Source organism: Spea bombifrons, chromosome 1 (genome assembly GCF_027358695.1).
Source record: "Spea bombifrons isolate aSpeBom1 chromosome 1, aSpeBom1.2.pri, whole genome shotgun sequence".
Lineage (NCBI taxonomy): Eukaryota > Metazoa > Chordata > Amphibia > Anura > Pelobatidae > Spea > Spea bombifrons.
Genome location: NC_071087.1, coordinates 12,214,976 through 12,237,426, shown reverse-complemented (window position 1 = coordinate 12,237,426; position 22,451 = coordinate 12,214,976). Strand labels below are relative to the sequence as shown.

General features: G+C 42.2%; 1 protein-coding gene across 1 annotated transcript in view; it reads right to left on the bottom strand.

Annotated features, from left to right (window-relative positions):
* Positions 1–21,639, bottom strand: part of HTT (huntingtin) — a 70,552-nt gene extending 48,913 nt beyond the window's left edge. Inside the window, exons 1-17 of the mRNA XM_053458228.1 lie at positions 21,324–21,639; positions 14,860–14,943; positions 14,340–14,460; positions 13,154–13,213; positions 12,353–12,432; positions 11,737–11,875; positions 10,862–11,003; positions 9,300–9,478; positions 8,550–8,754; positions 7,218–7,265; positions 5,151–5,231; positions 4,323–4,681; positions 2,558–2,681; positions 1,531–1,649; positions 1,178–1,289; positions 439–576; positions 41–199 (exon numbers count right to left, since the gene is read on the bottom strand). Coding sequence (XP_053314203.1) covers positions 41–199; positions 439–576; positions 1,178–1,289; positions 1,531–1,649; positions 2,558–2,681; positions 4,323–4,681; positions 5,151–5,231; positions 7,218–7,265; positions 8,550–8,754; positions 9,300–9,478; positions 10,862–11,003; positions 11,737–11,875; positions 12,353–12,432; positions 13,154–13,213; positions 14,340–14,460; positions 14,860–14,943; positions 21,324–21,421 — 2,248 coding nt within the window. The 5' untranslated portion in view covers positions 21,422–21,639. The remainder of the gene's footprint in view (positions 1–40; positions 200–438; positions 577–1,177; positions 1,290–1,530; positions 1,650–2,557; positions 2,682–4,322; positions 4,682–5,150; positions 5,232–7,217; positions 7,266–8,549; positions 8,755–9,299; positions 9,479–10,861; positions 11,004–11,736; positions 11,876–12,352; positions 12,433–13,153; positions 13,214–14,339; positions 14,461–14,859; positions 14,944–21,323) is intronic.
* Positions 21,640–22,451: the final 812 nt, after the last annotated feature.

Sequence of the window (22,451 nt, the reverse complement as noted above, 5' to 3'; positions counted from 1 at the left end):
GTAGGTCATACATAAGTCTGGCCCACGGCGGACCTTTTACCTGTAGTGCTTCGGATACGTGCCAGCCAGGTTCCCGCATTATAGCGCGACTTGTTGAGTATTGAGAAGACTACGGTCCCACACAGGATAGCTGTGGCCCCCCGCACCTGGGGGTCTCCGTGGTTCATATAATTCACAATGTCTGAGACATACAGGGTTTCTGTAATTTAAAAACAGAACTACATCAGATGAAAAGATCAAGCATTTATTAACAGATCACTATTTTAATCGAAGGTTTACAGGTAAAGGGCTGCGTAAAAGACTGTGACTGCTTTTTTAAGAGGCTAATGAGAGGAGTGTGCCCCGGGCCCTTTTATGTTTAAAGACATAGAGTTAGCTGGAAGCACTACAAAATGTTGGTGTGATAACACAGGACTAGAGAGAACGGTCACCGCTCACCTTGAGGTTCTGTGATTTCTGTAGTCAGCTTGTATAATTTGCTGAAGAAAGCTTCTGGATACAGAGAGACAGCCGCAGTGACACAGCTCAGCGCCAGCGCCTTCACACTGACCCGAACATCTCTGTCTGGTACCAACGCTGCAACAACACAAGTTTAAGATCTTTCATTTAAAAAAAGGTCCTGTCTGGACACAACAACACAAAAGCTAGGATTCTAAATCAATCACAACGTGGATTCTTAACAATACAAGCCACATCGGGGTGTATGCAATAAGAGAGGACTTGACAGGAGGATTGTGGTTTCAACCCCTTGACTCGCTATATATTACGAAGGTCAAAGCCCTGTGGGGTTCTGCGCAGGAAGAACTTGTCTGGCCCTGTATAATGTAAAGTTAAATCTAGAAGATTCATTCATGCTCATTCATTTAATTATACATTATACATGACCTGCTCAGCCCTTGTTGGAGAAACAAGTTTTGGAATTTTCTCTCTGATGAATAGACCATAATCACTAGTAACCATGCGCTCTGAAGGCCTGCACTCTCAAACATCCAGGAAAAACAATGAACAAAAAGGTTTCCATGGGCATGAAAATTAAAAAATAAATACATTGTGTACTACTGATGGTATACAGTATTGGAAACAACTCTCAGTATAAAACCACCAATTCTGTACGCTAATCCCCCTCATTCCTTTACATTTACACTCCTTACCATTCCTTTACATTTACACTCCTTACCATTCCTTTGTCCTGTGAGGAGGAATGAGGCAGATAAGAGCCGTACACAATGAATAAGAGGAGCTGCATCTCTGTCAGTGTAGTGTCCAATGTCTCCTTTAATTCTGGAAGGCTAAACAAAAATATTTTGGTCCTGTAACATTTGAATAATAACAGGCAGAACCAATAGAACACAAATTAAAAAATCTCAGCTGTCCAAATAAAAAGGGTGACTAGAGGTAGGGAGGGGAAGGGCCCAGGAGACACAAGGGGTCAGGTTGGACAAGGAAGGCATAATCAGAGACCCCAAAGAGAAATTACCTGAAAATTGAAAGGTATGTGAAAGATGATGATAAAAGAAGCACTTTTCTTACCTTAGTTTCCAGATCTCCTGGCTCCACAGTCTCCTCTCTTGTTACAAAGCGATCAACGCTACTGTCAGAAGACTGGCGGCTGTGGCCCATGGTTTTTAATAGGTGAATTTGATTGACACCTTTTGAAAAAGGGGGGAGAAAGATCCAGAATATTAAATAACCGATTCGAGGAAACGAAGGCACAGCAGGGATAATGGAGACAATAAACCCTCCTGCTCTTATCGACAAAACATTCTATCTTTATAAAATGTGCTATTTCCTTTAATGTTTATCTGCAATACATTACTTTAAATAAAAATGTATTTATTCTCTAACTGCTGCTTAACACAACACTGTCACTTTATCAGGGTAATTGTAATAGGGGCATTTATTTCTGTTAATGAATTAACTGGAGGATACTGGAAAATATTGGGGGGGGGGAACAATCAATATCTAATTTCCATTTGCAGAGTGCTCTGCCTTCCCACCCCACCATTGCAATGAGCTTCGATAAGACTAATTAGAAATTAATTAGATCCAGAGAACAGAAAGTTATAAGGGACAGCCGAGTGGTCGAACACATGTCCAGCTCGCAGAGATGCATGAGCTTTATACTCTCCAGCAGCCGGCCCCAGGGGTGTTTAACAACCCCCCCGATACACATGTACAGAAAGCGCTCTCGTTTACTTTCATTGAAGAGCTGTTCAGCTGCCCACAGAGGGAGCGATGCACTGTAGATCTTAAGGTAAGTCAGTAAACGTATTTATGTTAATGGTTGAAGAATGCATATTAAAATACTTAAACATGCATTCTTCATCCATGTCCCTTTAACATGGCTGCTCCTATAGAATCTGAACATAAACATACCCAGAGACAGATCATTACATGGATTTTAAAGTGTCCTCGACTGTGAAATGCAAGCTCTCAAATATTCATGAAACCGCTGGTAAGAAAAGGGCCACCAGATGCAAACAAGGCATTTCTAAAATCTAAGTCAAAGTATATAAATTTGCTCGCTCTCCATGAAAAGAAACCGCAGTACAAATACCAAGCGGTGTGATCCCAGAACCGGCAGAAGGATCTTCCTGATGGAGTATTGCTCCATCATCTTCCTCATCTTGAAGTTGTCCAATCTGCATTCCCGAGTATTGGTTCTCAGCTCCATCGATTACCTGCAAGAGACCAAAATCCTCATTGCTTGAAAAAAACTCAAAATAACCTGCGTATATTAGAGATGTGACAAATATAGCAACTATTTTCTGTTCAACGGTTTTGGACGGGCATGAAATATCTTATATACTGCAAGGTTTATGTTCATAATGCTTGCTAAGCCAGGAACATATCTCACATTATAGCTTAGGGGTGCTAATTTCCATGGAAACCACTAGACTATGACTGCTACAATTTGCACCGGAGTTGCTTTGTATCCATGTGCATTGCATGGTAAAGAAGGACTCTCAAAAACGTGTTCCGAGGTCACCAGAAAGCTTTAAGGAGGATGAATCACACTTGGCCAGCTTAGGTACAAGGAAGAAAACACTACTTCGCCATCTATTGTGATTTTCTATCTAGCGAAAGGAAAACATCTGGGAAAGACTCTGATAGACCCTCCAAGTTAACAAAGACCACGGGTTGTATGTATCAGAGAAATAAAACCGCGTACAGGTACATTCTGAAACATACCCAAAGTGTCTCAGCTTTACAAGTGGTGTCAATGTTTAAAAAGTTTGGAAGTTCTGACAATTGACCTGGATTTTTGTTCCTCCTGATGGTAATTTGGAACGGCAAACTATAGCTCCATGGGCTTTGAGATATTGAGTACTCACTTCTGGGTATGTTCAAAAGCGCTCGCTAAGACTGCAGCCAGAAGCCGGCATAGTTTGTGGGGATAATAAAGCCTCAAGTGCATTCATAAAAAATAATGCAATTAGCTATACTGTACCTTTGGAATAGATACTTGAAGTTTACGGTGGGAACATGACTACTCTGAACTGGCTACTTTAATCATTTGCAGACTTGAAAAGTGATAACTGCACTCTTCATACATGATATACATGTAAAATAAATTTGAACAGGTTTGGACCTTCCAGGTAGCCAGAAAAAAATTAGCTCCTCCCACTACACGGAGAGTTCATTCCTAACACCTGTCGAGAGGCTTTGCTATCCCTTTAATGTAATAAATCATGCGCATTAAATAAGACATGGCAACAAAACTCCAGGAATAAAGACTATTTTCAATACTTAATCATGGATACATTCCAAATGTTTCAACTAAAATCATTTCCATGTTGTACACCTGTTAAAAGTCAGTTTTAATATTATATAATTATAAGCTTGATTAATACTTTTCATGAATACTAGGAAGCCAATTATTTGGAAGTTATAGAGAATTTAATATTCGGGGGAAATACACAAAAGGAACCAGCATTGGGATTATCTTGGGAACAGATGTCTGAACGTAAAACTATTTCAATCCAATAACAAATAATGACCTACAGCCTATAACCACATAAACCCCAAATTGTAAAGAAAAGCGAAGCGTGAGAGTAACTCTCCGATGTAACGCCCCACGAGGGCTCTTTGGTGCACCATGCATTGGCATATAATAAAAATAAATAAGGATGTTTGGGTAAGGTCATGCGTTCAGGCAGATTTTACAAACTGCTGACCTTTTGAAAGCTACTGGCTGAGAGGGAAAAGGAAGATGAGAAAGTAGATGTATCCAGATCTGGGCCCGACATGGAAGAACTCTGAGACATATCGGGTCCTTCCGTAGAAGACCGGGAAACCCCCTCTGCCCGCTGCACACTTACAATTTCAGAACTGTCTGAAGGGGTCACAGCAGAGTCTGGACCTTCTGTTGTGGTCTGTGAGCTATCGCTGACCGGCGAGGAAGCCTGGGTGGTTCCCTCGTTCAAATCCATGTTCGTGTCAGACTGGGCAGTGCTGATTTGACTAGAGCTACGACTTAAGATGTCCTCCTCTTCTCCTTCTGTAATGGTGCTGGCCAAATCAGAAGCGCTCAGGTCTACGGAGTCCGACTGCAATGTGTGCTGGGATCGCGGCTGCTCCGTGATGATGTCATGACCCGCAGGATCGAGAGAGCCCGATGCTGGAGCGGGGGTGCCCGCCGACGAGGTTCCATCGGATGCCACGTCATTCTTACCCGCGGCTTCAAAAGAATGAATATTGGGATTAATAACAAGCTTGGATTCATCCGTATGCTAATTTATGAAACGGCTGACACTACGTTCTAAATGCAAAACGGGGGGTGGGGGGTGGACACATCTGCACTCAGAATGAAGCTTTCCCACAAGCCCAAGGTCTAAAGTAATACGAGGTATATCCTAATATGCAAGAATTCTGCATGGCTGCAGAGTAAAACATCTACCTTAACATGCTGAAAGCACAATTAATTGTTTAAGTGGGACAGAAGCTTTAAAATAAGCTCTAAGCATTGGTTTCTGATCTTAATATCCCATTTTTTTTCAGAATGTAAGACCAAACCAATCTTTACAATACATGAATTTATGAGGGGACATAATACATTTTATTATATCTGAGATACAAGGACATCAAATAAAGACCCCTTCCCCTCGCCACCTCCCGCTCTGTAAGCGTGTTCCAGGAACCCCATTAACCTGCAAAAGGTGTTGTAGTGACGTCTGGTTTTGCATCAGTGTCATCTTCCAGTCCCTCCTCTTCTCCCAAGTGCATTTTCCCTAATGCGGGGCAAACGATAAAAGGAAAGGAGTTCATAATGTATCAATAATGTATCGTGGAAATTTCCTTGGACAATATTCAATACAAAAGTCACTTCAGGGTCAGGATGGCTAATTTTAACGAGAGGGGCACATCTGAGCCATCTCCCTGGTAATACTGCCCCCTCTGCCGTACCGATTACCCCAACTGTCTAAATGCTAGGCACCTAGAAGACAGTAACCTGCATCCACATGGGTCAATGAAGGCCCACCAAGAGTATGACGACATGACCCACTAACACGACCAATCCCACCTTCACGGTATCCAACGCTAATATAAAAGTGCGGAAACGTTTCGAACATTTCTAACAGATCTTATCAGTACGTTTGGACTCGCAACACCATAACACAGAGTAACCGGGGATCCGTTATCTTCCCCACTGACGGAGCCACGGTACGGGGCAAATATTTAGATCAGGGCTTGACAAATTTGTTGTGAATCTCGGCGCCAGGTAAAAAAGTTAGGAGCCAGGATTTTTTTAAACTAACAGATGGTCAGGAGTGATCCGATCATCATCAGCCCACTTACTAAACTCACAGCATTTGACCTGGAAGCACCCTGGACTTTCAGGTCAGTGCTGGTTTTTTTTTTATTATTATTATTTTTTAACCCTTTCAATGCTGATGTTCCATTGGAGCACAGCATTGACTGATATTTAGTCCCCACAAGCTTGTGGGGACAAATGTTAACCCCTGCAATGCCACAAATGTGTCATACACAATTGTGGCATTGAAGGGGTTAACGCTGCACTGTCACTCTCATGGAGCGATCAGGCAGCTGGGGGGTGTTGTGTCAGGTCCCCACACTTGTGTGGGGACCCAATCAACACACAACCTCCTTCCCTGAAGCTGCCTGTGGCAGCTGAAAACGCGATTGCTGGTTTTGCAGCAACCACGTTTTCAGCCTACAGGCTCACTCCGTGGGAGTGATCTCAGGCTCGGGGGCGGGCTCGGAGTGGCTGTGCTGTCTGCCCAGACTCCTGGGCAGACAGCAACAGCAGCGCCCCCGTGTGGTGACTCAGCCTCTTACATCCACATGTTTTTCTGGATGTAAGAGGCTGACAAAACCTAGGCGCCAGGACAACATTTTCTGTCGCCATGGCGACCTGGGATTTGTCGAGCCCTGATTTAGACAGCAAATGGCCAGTCAACCCCAACCCCACGGATGCTGCATTAGAGGATAGACGACCAGTCCTGAGCAGTCTATACGTCACATCGGCCACGACTGAATGAGATTTCAGGGCAGGCTTGCGCTTCTCTGGTTAAAACAAACCCGAAGCAACACTTGTCTTGTATGAGGGTCGAATCTTTGGTGCACACACAATAGTATTTACTATACTACTATACTATACCATTTAGTCCATCGAAAGTCTAATGTTTCCCCAAACTTACTAACTCAAGAAACAAACGTGCAACCAAAACTCTTTTTATATCCATTTCCCTTTAACTTAGTGATAATAACCGCACTCCCCCAAAATATGCCAAGGAGATCATTTTGCATTAAAGGATAAACGGGAATTAACGTCCGTGCCTAAAAAACATTTTAGTGATATCATTTTTGAACCAGTCGACACTAACTGACCTATCTGGGGAGCGATTACTTTATGGCGAGCAATAACCACGTGGATACGGATACAGATACTAACATGAAGCCAACGTGGTAAATGAGTTTATTTAGTGAACAGAAGCATGTGATGTATTTCAGAAACACTCATGAAACATCCATGTTATAAAAATCTGGTTTCGTACTCAGTGACTCAACATTAACTCTGAAAATATGGAACTGTGAGAAAAACACACGCAGAACAGCCACAAACAGCACTTTAAAACCGACGTAAGAATGCTCACCCGCAGTAATAACGTCAAAAAGATAAGAAGTTAGAGAGGAAAAAAAGCAATACAGCGAAGCAGAAAAGAAGCGGTATTGTTAGAAGAGTTAATAATCACCTTTTAGTTTCCTTGAAAGTACAGGACTGCAAGTAGAGCTTCCACCAGCTGAAAAGCACAGGAGAAGAGCGATGAGAGAGACTACACGAAGCAAGAGAGGGAAGCAAAGAGAGAGAGGGGGAGTCTGGCTTCCCTGCGTACACCCTGGCCTCTACCCCAAAAACGGGGACGTTCTGGACCACTAATACACAGAGGGGTCTAACCAGGCAGACAGAGAACCTGTGAATAAATGATTTCATAAGATCATATTCTCCGCAAGTCTACTTCTTGTACTGGGGTCCACGGGAGGATACAAAACAGAGCACGAGAGCATCTAAAAGGTAACGTGAAGGTGTATAAGGTAAATGTAATACAAATACAGCCTCATCGGTCACAGCTTGCGCTCTCACTTATTAGGTGGTCTACTTGTTTTTCGGCAATTGCACAGAGCAGGCAGGAGGTCCTAAGAGATCTAGCGTATTTGTAACCTGAGGGCAAGTGCCTTCTGGCTACAGCCGATTACTTTGACACTCACAGCATGTCAGCCTTACATCTGCATTACTAGCCTTCACACTTTTCATACACGTCTCTGGTTAAAGCGCCTGGTCACACGCAACATTTTGACTATTCATTAGGCTCAATATTCTAATGGAAGAGCCAAGTATGTCCTATATTACAGATCTCCAAAAGTTTTTCTTGTGACTCAGTTCAGTATTGTCTCAAACTCTCACACCCTTGCTGCGTTCTTAGAAGGCTGGGTAACTTTTGTCCCAGGATCAAGTTAAGCCAAGTGGCCCGTTATTACAGCGGCCGAACAATCAGGAATATGGATCCTTGTTATTTCATAACACCACTTTACGGTGCAGAGTTATGGCAGAGTTTGAGTCCTGACCCACAGTCAGACCCAAAATTCTGTACTATATAATTGATGCAGTGACCTGAACATTTACATCTCATTATAAGCGTCCAGCAATTTACTGCCTAGCGGATAAAAGTGATGTTCTTGGAATGACACGAATGTAGGAAAGAACAAGCCACAAGTAGTTGCCGACATGTGAGCTGCGAGTCACCTCTCTAGTTACACAGCTACGGCAGACGTAGTCCATACAACGGCCACAAGAAAGGGCACAAAACTTGTTACAATTCAGCACTCTCACAGCTAATGAGTCTGAAAAATGCTCAGCCCCAGCATCCGTATAATAATGCTCAAAGAACCCCAGCATCTGCATAATAATGCTCAAGAGTCCCAGCATCTGTATAATAATGCTCAAAATAGCCCCAGCACAGTCAAGATGCTGAGATCCGAAGGTTCTCCCCCCGGATACATAAATAAAACGGTAAGCTCCAACTTACCTATCAACTCTACAATGCTTCCGCTGCGGCTTCGGCTCTGCAGCTCGTCCCTGCCGACAGCGACCTGCTCGATCCCTCCGGACGTGGTCAGCACATGAAGAAGCTCAATCGGAGGAGTCCGAAGCATCTGCTGCAGCAGCTCCAACGCGCCGGTCACTACATTATGATCCCGGTGTTGCGTGTAATGCAAAGTCAGCTCGTAAATCTGAATGCAACAGCATAGGGGAAACATTACCGTATGCCAAAGGACAGCATCTCGTGTGGGCCAGTGGCCGAACTAAACATATCAGATCTCAAGTGTGTTGCTGCTTAACGGCCCTATAAGCCTATTTGAATCAAGGCGCGTGTAAAGCATTAATAAAGGAGCTGGACGTCTGTAGAAATAAGATCCGTATTTAATCACAGACTTCACTTCTTTTACTTTACTCGGCTTTACAGGCAAACTACCCCATGGTCTATGGAACGCTTCTTGGCTTCTCGGAACAGATACACCAAAAACTGACAGCCTATACAATGTTCTGTGATCCCCTTGGACTACATTTTCAGTTGTTTGTGAAGCCAAGCTATTACATAGGAAAAACTAATGAACATTTATATTTTCTTCCGAGCTACATACAATGACAGAGAGACAAAGATGTCAGTAGACTGTTCTAAAGTATTACTTTAAGCCACTATATGCGAGTTAGCTGGAAGTTACAAATCCTTTATCATACGAGCTTCAGGTTCAATAACTTTTCCTTCTTTTTTTACCTGTATTAGCTGCTCAACAGAAGGAGAAATTTCTGCCTCTTTTCTAGTCATGCCGAAGCTTCCTTTCAGACTTGTATCTTTCACCTGTTGCTGTAGCAGTGGGATCAGGTAACGTAGTGTTAATAATACTCCCAGTATTACCAGAGTAGGGCGTTCATCCTCTACTGGAACAAGAAGTCCTAAAAAACAAAAACAAACAAAAAAATACACTAACACCGCACTGTAACAGACACACACGTTATCACATGCTCACAAACATTAACACCTTACAGTAATACGCCTGCATTAACATGCATGCTTAAACCCCTCCAATGTATTAACATCTAACATCGCAGCTGGAAGGCTATTACATGCATCCACTACCCTCTCAATAAACTAATATTTCCTGATAGTCTTAAATTAGAGGGGCAAAGGTTTCAAAGTAATACATCCTCTTGTTGTGGTAGTTTTTCTAATGTTTAATAATCTATTATTTTAGTCAATCAAAAAAATCAATTATGATGAGTTTGGCATGATTTCCCAAAATAAACCTGCGTGTTTTCTGAAAGCCATCTTTTGTTCTAACTAATCCTTGTTTTACTTTCCTTGTCTCATTAATGTATCTAAAAAAAAAAAAAAAAAAAAAAAAAAAAAAACTTTAACGGACTGGGTATCTTCTCTGCCTAATCTTATATATATCTGTCTATACTCCACACTTTCTGGTTTTTTTTTTTTGTTTTGTTTTTTTTACAAATTGCTGTTAACTTTTTGGGGGGTTTTACTATTCTGTCCACTTCTGCGGAGTACCACAGCGGTTTCTTCAATTATTTGCTCTTACTGACCAGCCTAATAAAATTTTCTGTTGCCCTCAATAATTTTAAATAAATAACCCCATTTCTTCTGGACTCCATTTAAATGGCCCCAGTCTGATAATGACTCTTTTACACATATTTCATTTCAAAAAATTTTTTTTTCTAAAATCTAAAACTTTTGATTCTGTGCGGTGGGACTGAGGGATCACCAACTTTCACCTACAGTAATATCTGATTAAAAAAATCTCCGTTTCTGGACACTAAATCTAATATGACCTCCGTACGAGGCGACTCTTCACCTGCATCTTTTAAAGATAATCCCAGTAGGGAGTTTAGAATATCTACCCCCCCCCCTCCAATGCCATTTCAGATATTTTCTCAGTTAGTAGATCATTTATCTCTTCTACTGACCCAGGGGGTCTATAAATCACACCTACACAAGTTATCGTACGATTACCAAAGCGACCCTACTCACCAACTTGTGTTAGATTAGATTTGGTGTTATCTTTCACATATAGGGCCACCTCTCCCCCTTTCGCCTTTTTTGTCTTTTCTATATAAAAAGCGTCCCAGTCATTTTTCTCATTACATCATGTCTCTATAACAGGCACTAAGTCTATATTCTTGGTTGCCATTATTGTCTGTACTAACCAAGCCCCCAGATCTACCCACCTGGGTAATAAAGTAATCTCAATGGTTTTAATTATAACTCCTAATCTTACACATGGAATAATCTCATAATTTAAGGGAAAAAACAAAGATATGAAATACCTAAGAGAACATTGAGAAGCCACGTGTAGAAATACTGCGTTCTTCGCGAGTGCTGACAGACGCTCACCGCAGAACCAGCTGCAGTCCGACGGATCGTGGGGGAAGCGGATTTCAGATTTGAGATAAACGCTTTTAGCAGGACCTGTTCGGAAAACCAAATTACAAACCCTTAGTTACTTGTTAACGCAAACATTACACAACCCGAGCTCGGGAATTTCAGCCAGTAAACTTATTAATGACAAATTCCACACTTTTATATCTGTAGCCACAAGGGGAAAAAAAAGGCTACAGGAACTTCTGAATTATTATTATTTTAATACAAAAAGCTACAATAATTGGAGGGTTGTGCTTTGAAAAACATTCTGATGAGACAGAAGACAATTAAAAACACAGCATCCATAACATGCACATGACTTTATATTCTTTATTAGATTACTTTTTTTGCAGTATACCGTATGAAATGTCATGTAACTCATACCCATCATGTGCTTAGTTCTTGTAATTTGTGATTTAACACTAAGACAGAGACTGTTAATATTTTCTTTATCTTTCTTTTAACATTCTTGATCAAGTATATGGTTCTAATGACTACCCCTGACTCAATAAGGTGCTCACATTGGGTAGAGATTATAGAAGAACCTATAGAAGTTCATCTTGGACAAATGATTGTTTAGTTCCATCTCTTTAAATACATACAGTGCATATAAGAAGAAAGGACACATTTCACGTTTCTCCGTGGCTTATGTCTAACTCGATCTCAATGTCTCAGGGGTGTAATAACCGTCATTTGAAATCATTACTGCCGTATCGCGTCTGGAACTTGAAAGCTACTATAGTTAAACAGAGTTAGACTTTAACAAAGAAGGTGACCGTACCTTAATTTCATTGTCATTCGCAAAGTTACCAAAGGCAGCCATAATTTTTGGAACAGCAGCAGCAAGCGTCTCTTGCACAGACTCTTCATGCCGTTTACTGATCCTCGTCAGGCAGGGAAGCAGATTTACCAGGTAAGGTCTAGCCACAAAGAGGGAGAAACAGATAATCAATACACGGAAAGCAATTACGGAGTTATGATTCACACCTTGATTTGTGCAGCCCTATGGAAGCACCCGTTTGCTGCTTTACACTGCATAGAAAACCATTTGCATATAATAGGTTATTTACAAAGGCAAATTTGTTTGGAACATAGAACAGCAATCAAGAAATGCGTCCTTGGGAGTATTTCTAAGAATTTCTGCCGGTTGCAGCCATTTGCAATCTAGAAATCAGCAGGTCTCAACCCAAACATAAAAATATGTTTTAAGGGAAAATGTAAGACAAGCTACGTTCGCTCTGAAACTTTCTCATAACCTTGTTTGCACAAATAACTCATTTATTAAGAAAATATGTCATTTGAAGGTATCCTTTACAGATTCCAGATGCATGTGTGTTATTTTCACGTATATATACACCATTATGGATAGTGTGCAATATATCAGGAAACGGGCATACCTGCACTTCTGGGGCCGTACAAGATGCGCAAGCTCAGCAAATCTCCAGAGGGCCGCTCTCAGACTCCTCGCCGCGCCGTTCTACACATAAAGCATAAGGGAATCCTCAGCAGCATACATCCAGCTCAACAAAGTAATACTTATATCCTTTTTAAATGCATGGTAAATTAACCCTCCAAAAAGCATACAAAACTGGTGATCTGCAATAGTAATGGTAAGCCAAGTATATAAGTGTGTTTATTAGTAAACCTTTCCCCGTGACCGGTCATGAAAATCTATCAATAAAAAGGTTGTCTACTCAGTTAATGCTAGAAAATAAACACGAGTATTGCAGAGATATGTGGCGGTCTGCAGCAGGGTCAGCATTCTAATCAATTTATTCTCCTGTATTCTCCCGCTTGAAGACAATCCACAACAATCAACATCAGGACAGAGACGAAGCATGTAACAGTACGTCTTCTACGTCCACCTTTTAAGGATAAAGGAGCTGCTATTCTGTTATTCAGTATTTCTCTTGACAGATCGATCTCTCCTCTGTCAGGCTCGAGGAGGAGGCTTGATGCAAGCGCCTGCGAGGAAAGCGATCACTGGCGCGCCTTGAAGCTGCCAATCAATAGCAATATTCAGAACATGGACGAGGCGCAGCAGCTTCTCCCTGTTTGTCATTTCTCGGAGGGCGCATGTTAAAGTATTTTAACGTGGCGTCGCCAGTGACAGTAGACTGCACTTGAAATATTTTACCGTGTTTACAACACAAAGAGTTTGAAAATAGCACGCCTAGGAAATTACACCTTAGTCTCACCTTTTTGATTTCTTTATAGAGTTCTAGTTGAAGCCTTGGAAGATTGGAGTCCATTAAAGCCTACAACAAGAGAATAGCACAGAACAGTCAGTAGATTTCCCACACAAGCAAAACTCACCAGACCATCAGACAAGCAAGGGACTGCAAGTATTCAGATTAATAATGATCCAATAAAAGCAATAAAAATAAACATGCTGCTCCTAAACACTAAGAGCACTTAACACTCAAAATTCATTTTTTTTTTCTGTATTTCCCCATTTGCCATTCATAAGAAACACTGGGCTTTACTAATAACACATTGCAATTTGCCCAAATTTCTGTAAAAATGCTTTGGAATCTCTATCCACATAGCATGAAGAAACGTCACCATAATGAGGAATGAACACATTCTTTATATTCCAAATGGCGCTAGGTGAGACGACAGAGGAGGCGGCTACCGCCTGGAAAAGCAGGAAGTTTTATGTAATTTAACAAGCAACTGTTTTGAGAAACAAGCCATGCATGATATGGGAGGATTGGCCTTTCTGTCAATACATCGGTGTGGCTTAGACAGCTTACTCTATATAGAAAGGAAAACAGAGTCTCTGTGTCGCTCGGTTATCTAATCAGAAGATTTAAGGTCCGGGAAAGAAGAAGTGGAAAAATCACAGGCCACGGCTGGTAGAACTACATGTAAAAAATATATAAAGATTGCGGGAATGGCAACACATGGAAGAGAGTCCTAAAATGAGATGTCACAGGTCACACAAGCTGTCTAGATGAGTTAGCTGTGCATGTTATATATACTGTGATTGGTTACCATTAGCCCCACCCATTTTAATGGCATCCCTTCTCCCATTGGCTCCAATGGGAATATCCAAGGACATGGCCAGGAAGTGTACGTAGGTATGCTTCCTGCTTTCAGTAGAGACAGATGGGGTAAAAACAAAATTGAGAATTGGGTAAGAAAGATGTGCAAGTAATGTACACAGCATGAGATTTCTTGTAGGAGAACTGTGTCATTCCATTGTACAGCACTGCAGAATATGACGGCGCTACATAAAACAATAACTTATAATAATAACGATGTGTTATTACTGCATTTCCCAAGGCAGGGTGCGCATTATGGCGTTTCCACTACACCACTGCCAAGACCTAACAGCATGGACCATGCCTGCATGTATAACACAGATAAAACTGCACCTACTTTTACTACTTTATTCAAACATTCATCAGCGACCATTCGAACGTCTGACTCGGCATCGTCGCTGCACAGCAGAAAGAGCTCCATGGCTATGCCCAGCAGTTTCTGGAACTCGGGGGAATTTCTGAAACATGCAAAATCAAGATAAATAATAAAGAACAAAACGAACGCAAACAATCCAAATCCTAAATGAAATAAAGTAGCTGGTAATAGAATATAAACAGTTATACGATGTCACAAATCTTCACAGAAACATAGAACTTGCAATGAGACGAGATCCACCATGTAGTCTGTACATTTGTAGATAGGCACGTGTCTATCCAACACATATTTCAATTACCTCGCTATATATATATATTTATGTTTCCTTCTCCTTGTGTAATCCGCACTAGCTGCATTATATAAAGGGGCGAAGGAGACGGCGCACCCACCTGGCACGCGCCGTTTCGAGATTATGCCGTAGAAACACAAGCGTGCGGCAGATCGGTTCTGACTGTTAAGGAGTTGTGAAAGTTCACGGTACCTGAGGGACTGTGCGACAATGTTCTCGCATATCGTCAGGCAGTGATTTACACGATCTTTCTTGTTAGTCGAAGGATCTTTCTTCCTGGAAAGAAAAGGATAGGTCGGCACACAATTATTATCATTATTACTATTATATCTTATTTATAAAGCGCCAACAATTTAAACAGCGCTTCCTAAGATACAAGATCTGGATTGAGCACTTTTTTTTGTGAAAGGGACAGTTTAATGTCCTTTAATATGCATTCACTTTTAATGGTGCTATTAAAGTGCTCAGAGTGCCCACGCAGCTATCTTACGCGTTAAAGCGTATATGATAAAGCCTGCAGAAACACAACATTTCCATAACTGTGCATTAGAAGCGAAGTGCAAGCGGTCCATGTGCGGAATTACCAGGCACGAGGACTGCCTCTTTACTCAACGTCCGTTTGCCACCAGCCATGTGTTTGCATTTACTACAGTACATACAGCTTCATTTAACATCCTTCAAAGCGTTTTGTATTAGCACATCAGACGCACTTAAAAATACGCTATCTGTAGAGTATTGTCCGCCCCATAATGTCCATTCCACACGTGATGAGCTTATGTTGGCCAAAGACTGCATTTGCCAAATAAGCCGGGAAAGACATGTGGGGCCATAGTGGAATATAGGAAACAATCTACGGGGGCTTTATTAGATCATTAAATACATTGAATAGGGGGCATAAAAGTCACCTCCACATGGAGTCCTACCGCGCAGCGCGTTTTGTGCTTCCAACAACCTCAAATGTTAAATACAGATTAAAGGGTTAAACACCTGAAGGATATATCACAGTTCATGCATTTAAATATGTACCTGGCTACACACAGTTTTGGTGAACAGACTGTCCCCAGCTCTTCGTGGCACGCCGTTCATTTCCAAGCTCTTTTAACCCCTTCATGACAACGTACGGGCTCACAATGCATTGTTTTTAATGGGTTTAAGGACAACCCATTGTCTTTAAGGGGTTAAGAATAATTTTCAGGCTTACTCGGTATCCCAGTAAGCAGATATGTCCCCACAGGCAGATGTTTCATTCATGCGCACGCGCGCACACGCACACACACACACACACAAACAGCATTCTGACAACAGGCCTACAGAACAAAGCACGCCAAAGTGTCACTTACAGGGGAAAGAGGCTGCAAGCTTTTATCATTCATATAAATAAACCACGTAAATAGTCATCACCGTCACCAACAAGTAATTATTCAAAAAATAACAAACACGCTAGTATGCATTTTCTCTGAATAAAGAATAAAACCTTTTACTTTCATTATTTTTGACCAGGTTTCTCCTTTTAATTTTCATCCCAGCAGTCAAAGTAGACATCCGACACCAAAAGGTCCATCAAAAAGGACTGATTCTGTAGTAACAAGCCCTCTACTACTAGTTACTGTTACTTTGGTGTCTTGTCAAATTAAGTATTGTTACTTTAGTACTTTCCACTCGCAGAAATCACTGTGGAATCAGCTGGAACTTTTATAAATAAAAAAGTAACAATATCAACACCCCAAAGAAAAGTACATCTGAAATAAAATTCCACCCAGCATAAAACTCAATCACCATTCTGCACAGCATACTTTATCTAAACTTTTATTTACCCCCATCGGTTTGTAAACAAGGTTATCGTCTGTATGTCCAGTTGATTTCTGGAACATCCCTATACACGCTGAACTTCGGGCCAGCTCAACTATTCCCGCAGAAGAAACAGAAAAAGGTTGGAGCTTCATATCACAGAGTTAAGTCACCAACATGAAAATGCAACTCTCCATCCACACTTTCTGCTCAACATGTCTTGGTGGAGGATTTCATCCATAGCTAGCTAAGTCTCAGCAGCTTGAGTAATCTAGCAGGCTAACATCGATCCTGACACCATCTTGCCTTTCGTTGTGTCTGAAAAGTTTATTAGTAGAGCAGAATCCATCCTCGGTGTAACCGACACCGGATTTGGGCATAAAATGAAAAGGTAAACTCTCCAAGACCAGCAAGAGCATGGACTCCGGAGCAAGGAAGAACGTAGCTACATCCTCAAGTACAGATTGCTGATGGAGAGCGCCTGGTGCCCACTCACACTTCCCACAGAAATGACTGCCACCGGGTTAAAAATGTTAAAGAAGCCTCTTCCAGGGCGCCTCAAACTATTAAGCATCAACTTTAGGACCCAGGGAGACTCTTCAGACTTGGTTACAGGGCAAATCCTACAAGTCACTTTTACAAAATAAGACTCTTATCTAAAAAAGCTGAAAAGGCTAAAACCAGTCCCTTCAAGGCAGTTGGACAAAGTCCTTCTAAAAACTTCCTGTTGGTATTCCAGCACCTGAGGAACTGAAAACGTAACAGAGAAATCTTCTTGTCATGGCATCGGCTAAAAACCGCCTCCATGCCTTAAGATTTTGCACCAAAGCTGCATCTGATTCCTACTGCGAGACATAATGATGGAAACGTAGAGACTCTCCTCAATATAAAAGGTTGGTTTGAGAAAAAATGTCAGCCATATCTGACGTGCCCACGGAAGGACAGGCATGAGATTCATATATATATTTATTATGTTCTACCTTAGTTGACTGAAAGTCCGTAAAGAGAAAGCTGCCAGGGATGACGTAGAATGGTAAAATCTCACTTGTTTTGGAGGAAGAGTTTTCCATATTATGGAGCAAAAAGCAGGCTTTCCCGTTTCTTTCCGTTGACGGATAGACGCCGTCCCTGTGAAACACACGTACTTGTATTGTTCATAGAGCAGTTTCTGGCAATGTGCTTCACTGGGCTGCCAGTCCGGATATCGTACACATGCAGACGCGGTGCAGGTAACACACGGTGACGGGTTATATCGGGTCCTCAGAACAAGCCCACCTATTAGTAATGACAACATCACAGCCGACCCATCTCCGTCAGGGCACATCGGCAACTTCTGAAGCAGTTGGCAGCCCAAGTAAGTAAATATACTGCTGTTCAAAAGTGTTCAAATAACACAAAATGAATGAGAAATCTAGCGCAGACGGTGTTAATGTTGTAAATGATTATTGTAGCTGGAAACGGCAGATTTTTACTGGAATATCTTAATTGGCGTACAGAGGCCCTGTATCACTCCCATCAATAAATCCTGTGTTCCAATGGCCCTTTATCACTCCCATCACTGTATTTTGGTATTTAGAACACGCACATGCCGGCCAAAACACTTTCCATTTCACTTTGATGTGCAGAGACCAATGAAGCCTTTCTCACCTTCATGCAAGAGTAACATCTCCCACGCCAGCCACTTCTATTAAATGCTATCATGAGAAAGTGTCTAACGCGTGTGTTTCTGGACAAAGAGGAGCCACATAGCGAATTGTCGCACTGTCGTATTGCGCTATTTGAAGAAATGCCTCCTCGGCTCCATAAAAATCCCGTTAGCTCCTCACTTCTACAGACGTTCGTCCACCAAAGTCTCCCAGGAGACATGAATACTAAGCGTGAGATATACTAGAAAGTACATTAACAGACCCCTTTACTAGATCATAGAACACTATATAAAATATTACACGTTATAATAAACTGATCTCTTAAACTGATGTATTACATATAAATAGGAATACATTCTACGCAGTGAAGCATCAAGAACTTCCATTAAGCACGTCACGTACCAACAAGACTGCAGCCAAATCAGAGAACATTTCACAGGCAATTTAACGCCATTGTTTTATAAAGAATAACAAATGGTTTGACAGAATATAAAACGTATATACCCCTAGACACAGCTGTTAGAGCATCAACAAGCGAACAAGAAAGCCAGACCATATACTGCTGCGACATAACCCAAGATATCCGATGAGTAGAACAGCTCCCTACAGCACCGGATTACAGGTTCCTCTGTACCTGATTTACCCCCTGCCTGTATCTGCCATAATCTGGATTAAAGCACCCAGTACTGTAATAACATGTCTTCACATTGGATTTATATAATTTCAAAGACATTTATATATTTTGAAGGTCACAACAATGGTCCATGTCTAAAACGGGAATTTTTTTGAAGAAAGTCATAAAGAACAGAACATACTCCCAGCAGAAGCGGTAGAGGTTAATGCAGCAGCGATATATACTTTAGAACTAGGTACGTGTGAAAGGTTGAACTCTATGAAGTCTTTTTTCAGCCTACTGTATTATATATGTGAAAAGGTCATAAGGTTAAACTAAACAGGGAACAAGTGATCCTCTTGACTCTAAGCTTGTGCTTAAGAGTCAATGGGATGCCTCTTGATGGATCATCCTCCATGAATAATTGTGGCTGTTTAGACAGATTATATTGGCCAAATGGCTCTTATACGTCACCAAATGTCAGCATCTTCTGGAGTTCAGAGGAGTCCTGTATCTTTACACTGAGTGCCAAGCTGCCGAGGCACCGGCGTCCAGAAGGCTTGGCTGTAACAGCTCTTAATGGTTGAGGCCGCGTAGAGATTATTTTAGGAAGTATCTGTTCCTAGCTGATTATTTCTAGACAGCCACTTCTGACATAAGGAGGCACCCCCTGCACCCCCGTCCAGCACTTTACGTTGAAACACACTCTGATTACATTATAACAGCGATCAGAAATGCAATCTTAGGTTTGCTTCATTGATCAATCAAAGAAACCATTAGCATCCCTTTAAAAGATGCAGGCTTACATCTCCTATGTCCAAGACTAAAATATCCCAGCATGCAACTGACCTTGTTCCTGATTGGCTGCTTACAGTCCACTATCTAAATCTTTGTAATAGATTTCGTACCTAGTGGTACAGCATAAATTATTTGAAGATGCACATTGTACTTCTTTACAAATACCATTAAAACGTGCTGAAAACGTTACAACATTCAGCTACCTTTTTTACTAGATAAACTCTTTACGGGGTGAATTTCCTTTTCAAATAAAGAAAATAATCTATAGAGCAGAAAAGACGCAGCTTATAAAGTGACAGCTGTGATTGCAAAGCGTCGGCTATAAAATACATTTTCCGCTGCATTGATTTTAGCTGCCTGGCACCGATATTACGTTCGGCTTCTATTGGCAAAATGTGTCCCTGGATCGGCGTCCGAGATAGAAGTCCCACAAAAACGTCTCCAATACATTAGACAGTCAGTGCTTTACAATAGTGCCCCACAGGTGACAACCCGGCTACTTGTGCCAAAGGGGTTTATTCACTAAATACAGTTGTGTTTCAGCTGCTTGACTTCACTATACATTATCAAGGGCCTGCCCAAGCCAGCTTTGGCAGTAGGCAGAGCTGGGCTGGCCCTGTATAATGGATAGTTAAATCAGTGACATTTCTTCAAATCTCACACATTGAATTATGCCAGCTCAGCGCTTCTTGCTGGAGAAACAGGTCGGTGTTGGCCCTTTTAGTGTATAAACCCCAACGGGTCTGCTTGTTAATGTTTGATAGTTACAAAAATAAAGTTATCCATTTGTTGCAATTTTGCCAATAAATATGTAAAGAGCATGCAGCATGAGGAGTGACTTATAGCCATATTTCCCAGCTGGCTAGGAATCTACCGCCGAGCACCGGTATCCACAACAAAAAGTTCGCTTTCAAATCATATACTGACATGATTTGCTTTTACAGCCGGCTGTCAAACCAGTCCAAAGGTATGCTGTGCAAAGGATTAACAAGTGTTAATAAAGTTATTCACTTCAACAGTGCGCGGATAACATAGGGACAGACTCTTTGCAGAGACGTAAGGCAACAGGCCTGACACACAATGCATCTCAGTTACATGCGCCAGCCGCTCCTGGGGCTGTGTAGAAAAAAAAAAACTCCTGGGGCTGTGAGGTGAAAAGCTTGGAAATCAGTGTTATCACCATAGCAACAACATTCAAACTCTGCATCCCAAAAACTTTATAATGAGAACTGGGCCTATAGCACTGGGCCATTATATATATATATATATATACACACACACACACACACACACATTAAATGTATGGTGTTCTGGACACACTACATACACATGCCTGTCTCTGCAGACATGAAGTGAATGCTGCAGGTGTCTTCTGCTGGGATATCATACCCAGGAAACCAAGTATCAGGGGGGCTGCTGTATAATGGTGGGTATACTACACACTATACTGAGGTAACTGCTACATACAGCACAGGAGTGCTATACGGATATATATACATATATGGGGCAGAGAACAGAGAATGTTACCCTGAATGAGCGCTGCATGCAGGGAAAGCTTTGCTTATGTAAAAACCGGTCTGTATCGTTATGGTGTCGGACCCTGCGCGGTCACATGACTATGATACGCAGCAATATTACACAGGTGTGCAGAACTGCATACACTGCAACGAACACACAGCGGCTATTCCCTGCGGCCGCTGTAACATTCAGCAGATGCCGCCACACACAGCAGTCATACTGGTATGAGGTGAAGCGCTGCTGGCTGTGTGGGGGTGTTAGGCCCGCGTATCCCCCCTACACCCGGTACTCACGGCTTCTGCACGGGCTCCTCGGGTACAGCCGGTCCCTGCTGCTGCTGGAAGGACTTAAGTGACTCAAACGCCCGCATCAGCTTCTCCATGGTGGCCATATTCACTCAGCGCATCAAAACATACACAATAAATGGGGCCCCGCCCGGGGTGAGCCCGCTGGATACCCTGCTCCTTCTGTCACACCTGGTCACAGCGCTAATTCCCGCCTCCGCCACCACCTCAAAAGCAACAGCGACCGACGGCCAAATGCCATTACCAAGCACCAGTACCGGGAAGATGAGCAGACATTGACAGCTCTAGGCGCAACCTAACCCGCTGCCTCAACCTCCGCCAATGGCAAACAGCGGACATGCGAACGCGAACCAATTGGCGATAAGAGCTTTCTGACATACGCTGCAGTATAATTGGCCAGCGCGCAGGGGAGTCGCGGCTAGGAAGTACAGCGGTTGTAATAGGATGCGCCTGGTGGGCGTGGCTTCTGTAGTGTCCCCGCCCCCCGTGCTAGGTGAGCACATGGGTTATGTGTAGCAGTACAATGCCGGTAATAGGAGGCTTTCTACCTGCGCTCCGTGGTCCCGGATAAAAGGAGCGATTTACTAATCTGAGTGCGGTTTTAGATTTTATTTAGAATTTGGTGATATGAACGATCCCGGTGGAAGAGGATTTAGTTTGGATTGGGTTTGTTTGGATGATCGGTACTTAGTCTGGATACCTGGGGGTGAAAGCCGTTTTAACTCTCCCACTGTGAGGGGCCGACACGGACAGGTTCGTCTAGCTAGAAGGGCTGCGCTGGTTCTGTATCATCTATAGTTTAATGGATGGAGAAACAGAAACGCAGTATCTTATGGCAGATAACAACCATTCAGCTCGTCTAGTCTGCCCATGTTTCCTGATTTAAAGACACCGACCTTATCCCATGCATGTTTAAATTCCTTTACTGTGTTAACCTCTACCACTTCTGACGGGAGGTTGTTCCGTTTGTCTACTACCCTTTATGATGTATAGTGAAGTCAAGGAACTGAAACACAACTCTGCTTCAAACTTTCATGTCAGGTTTCCCTTTAGTGAATAATTCTGCCACCAATCTTTATCTTCTGGGGTTGCGCTCCCTAAAGCTACTCTTTCCAT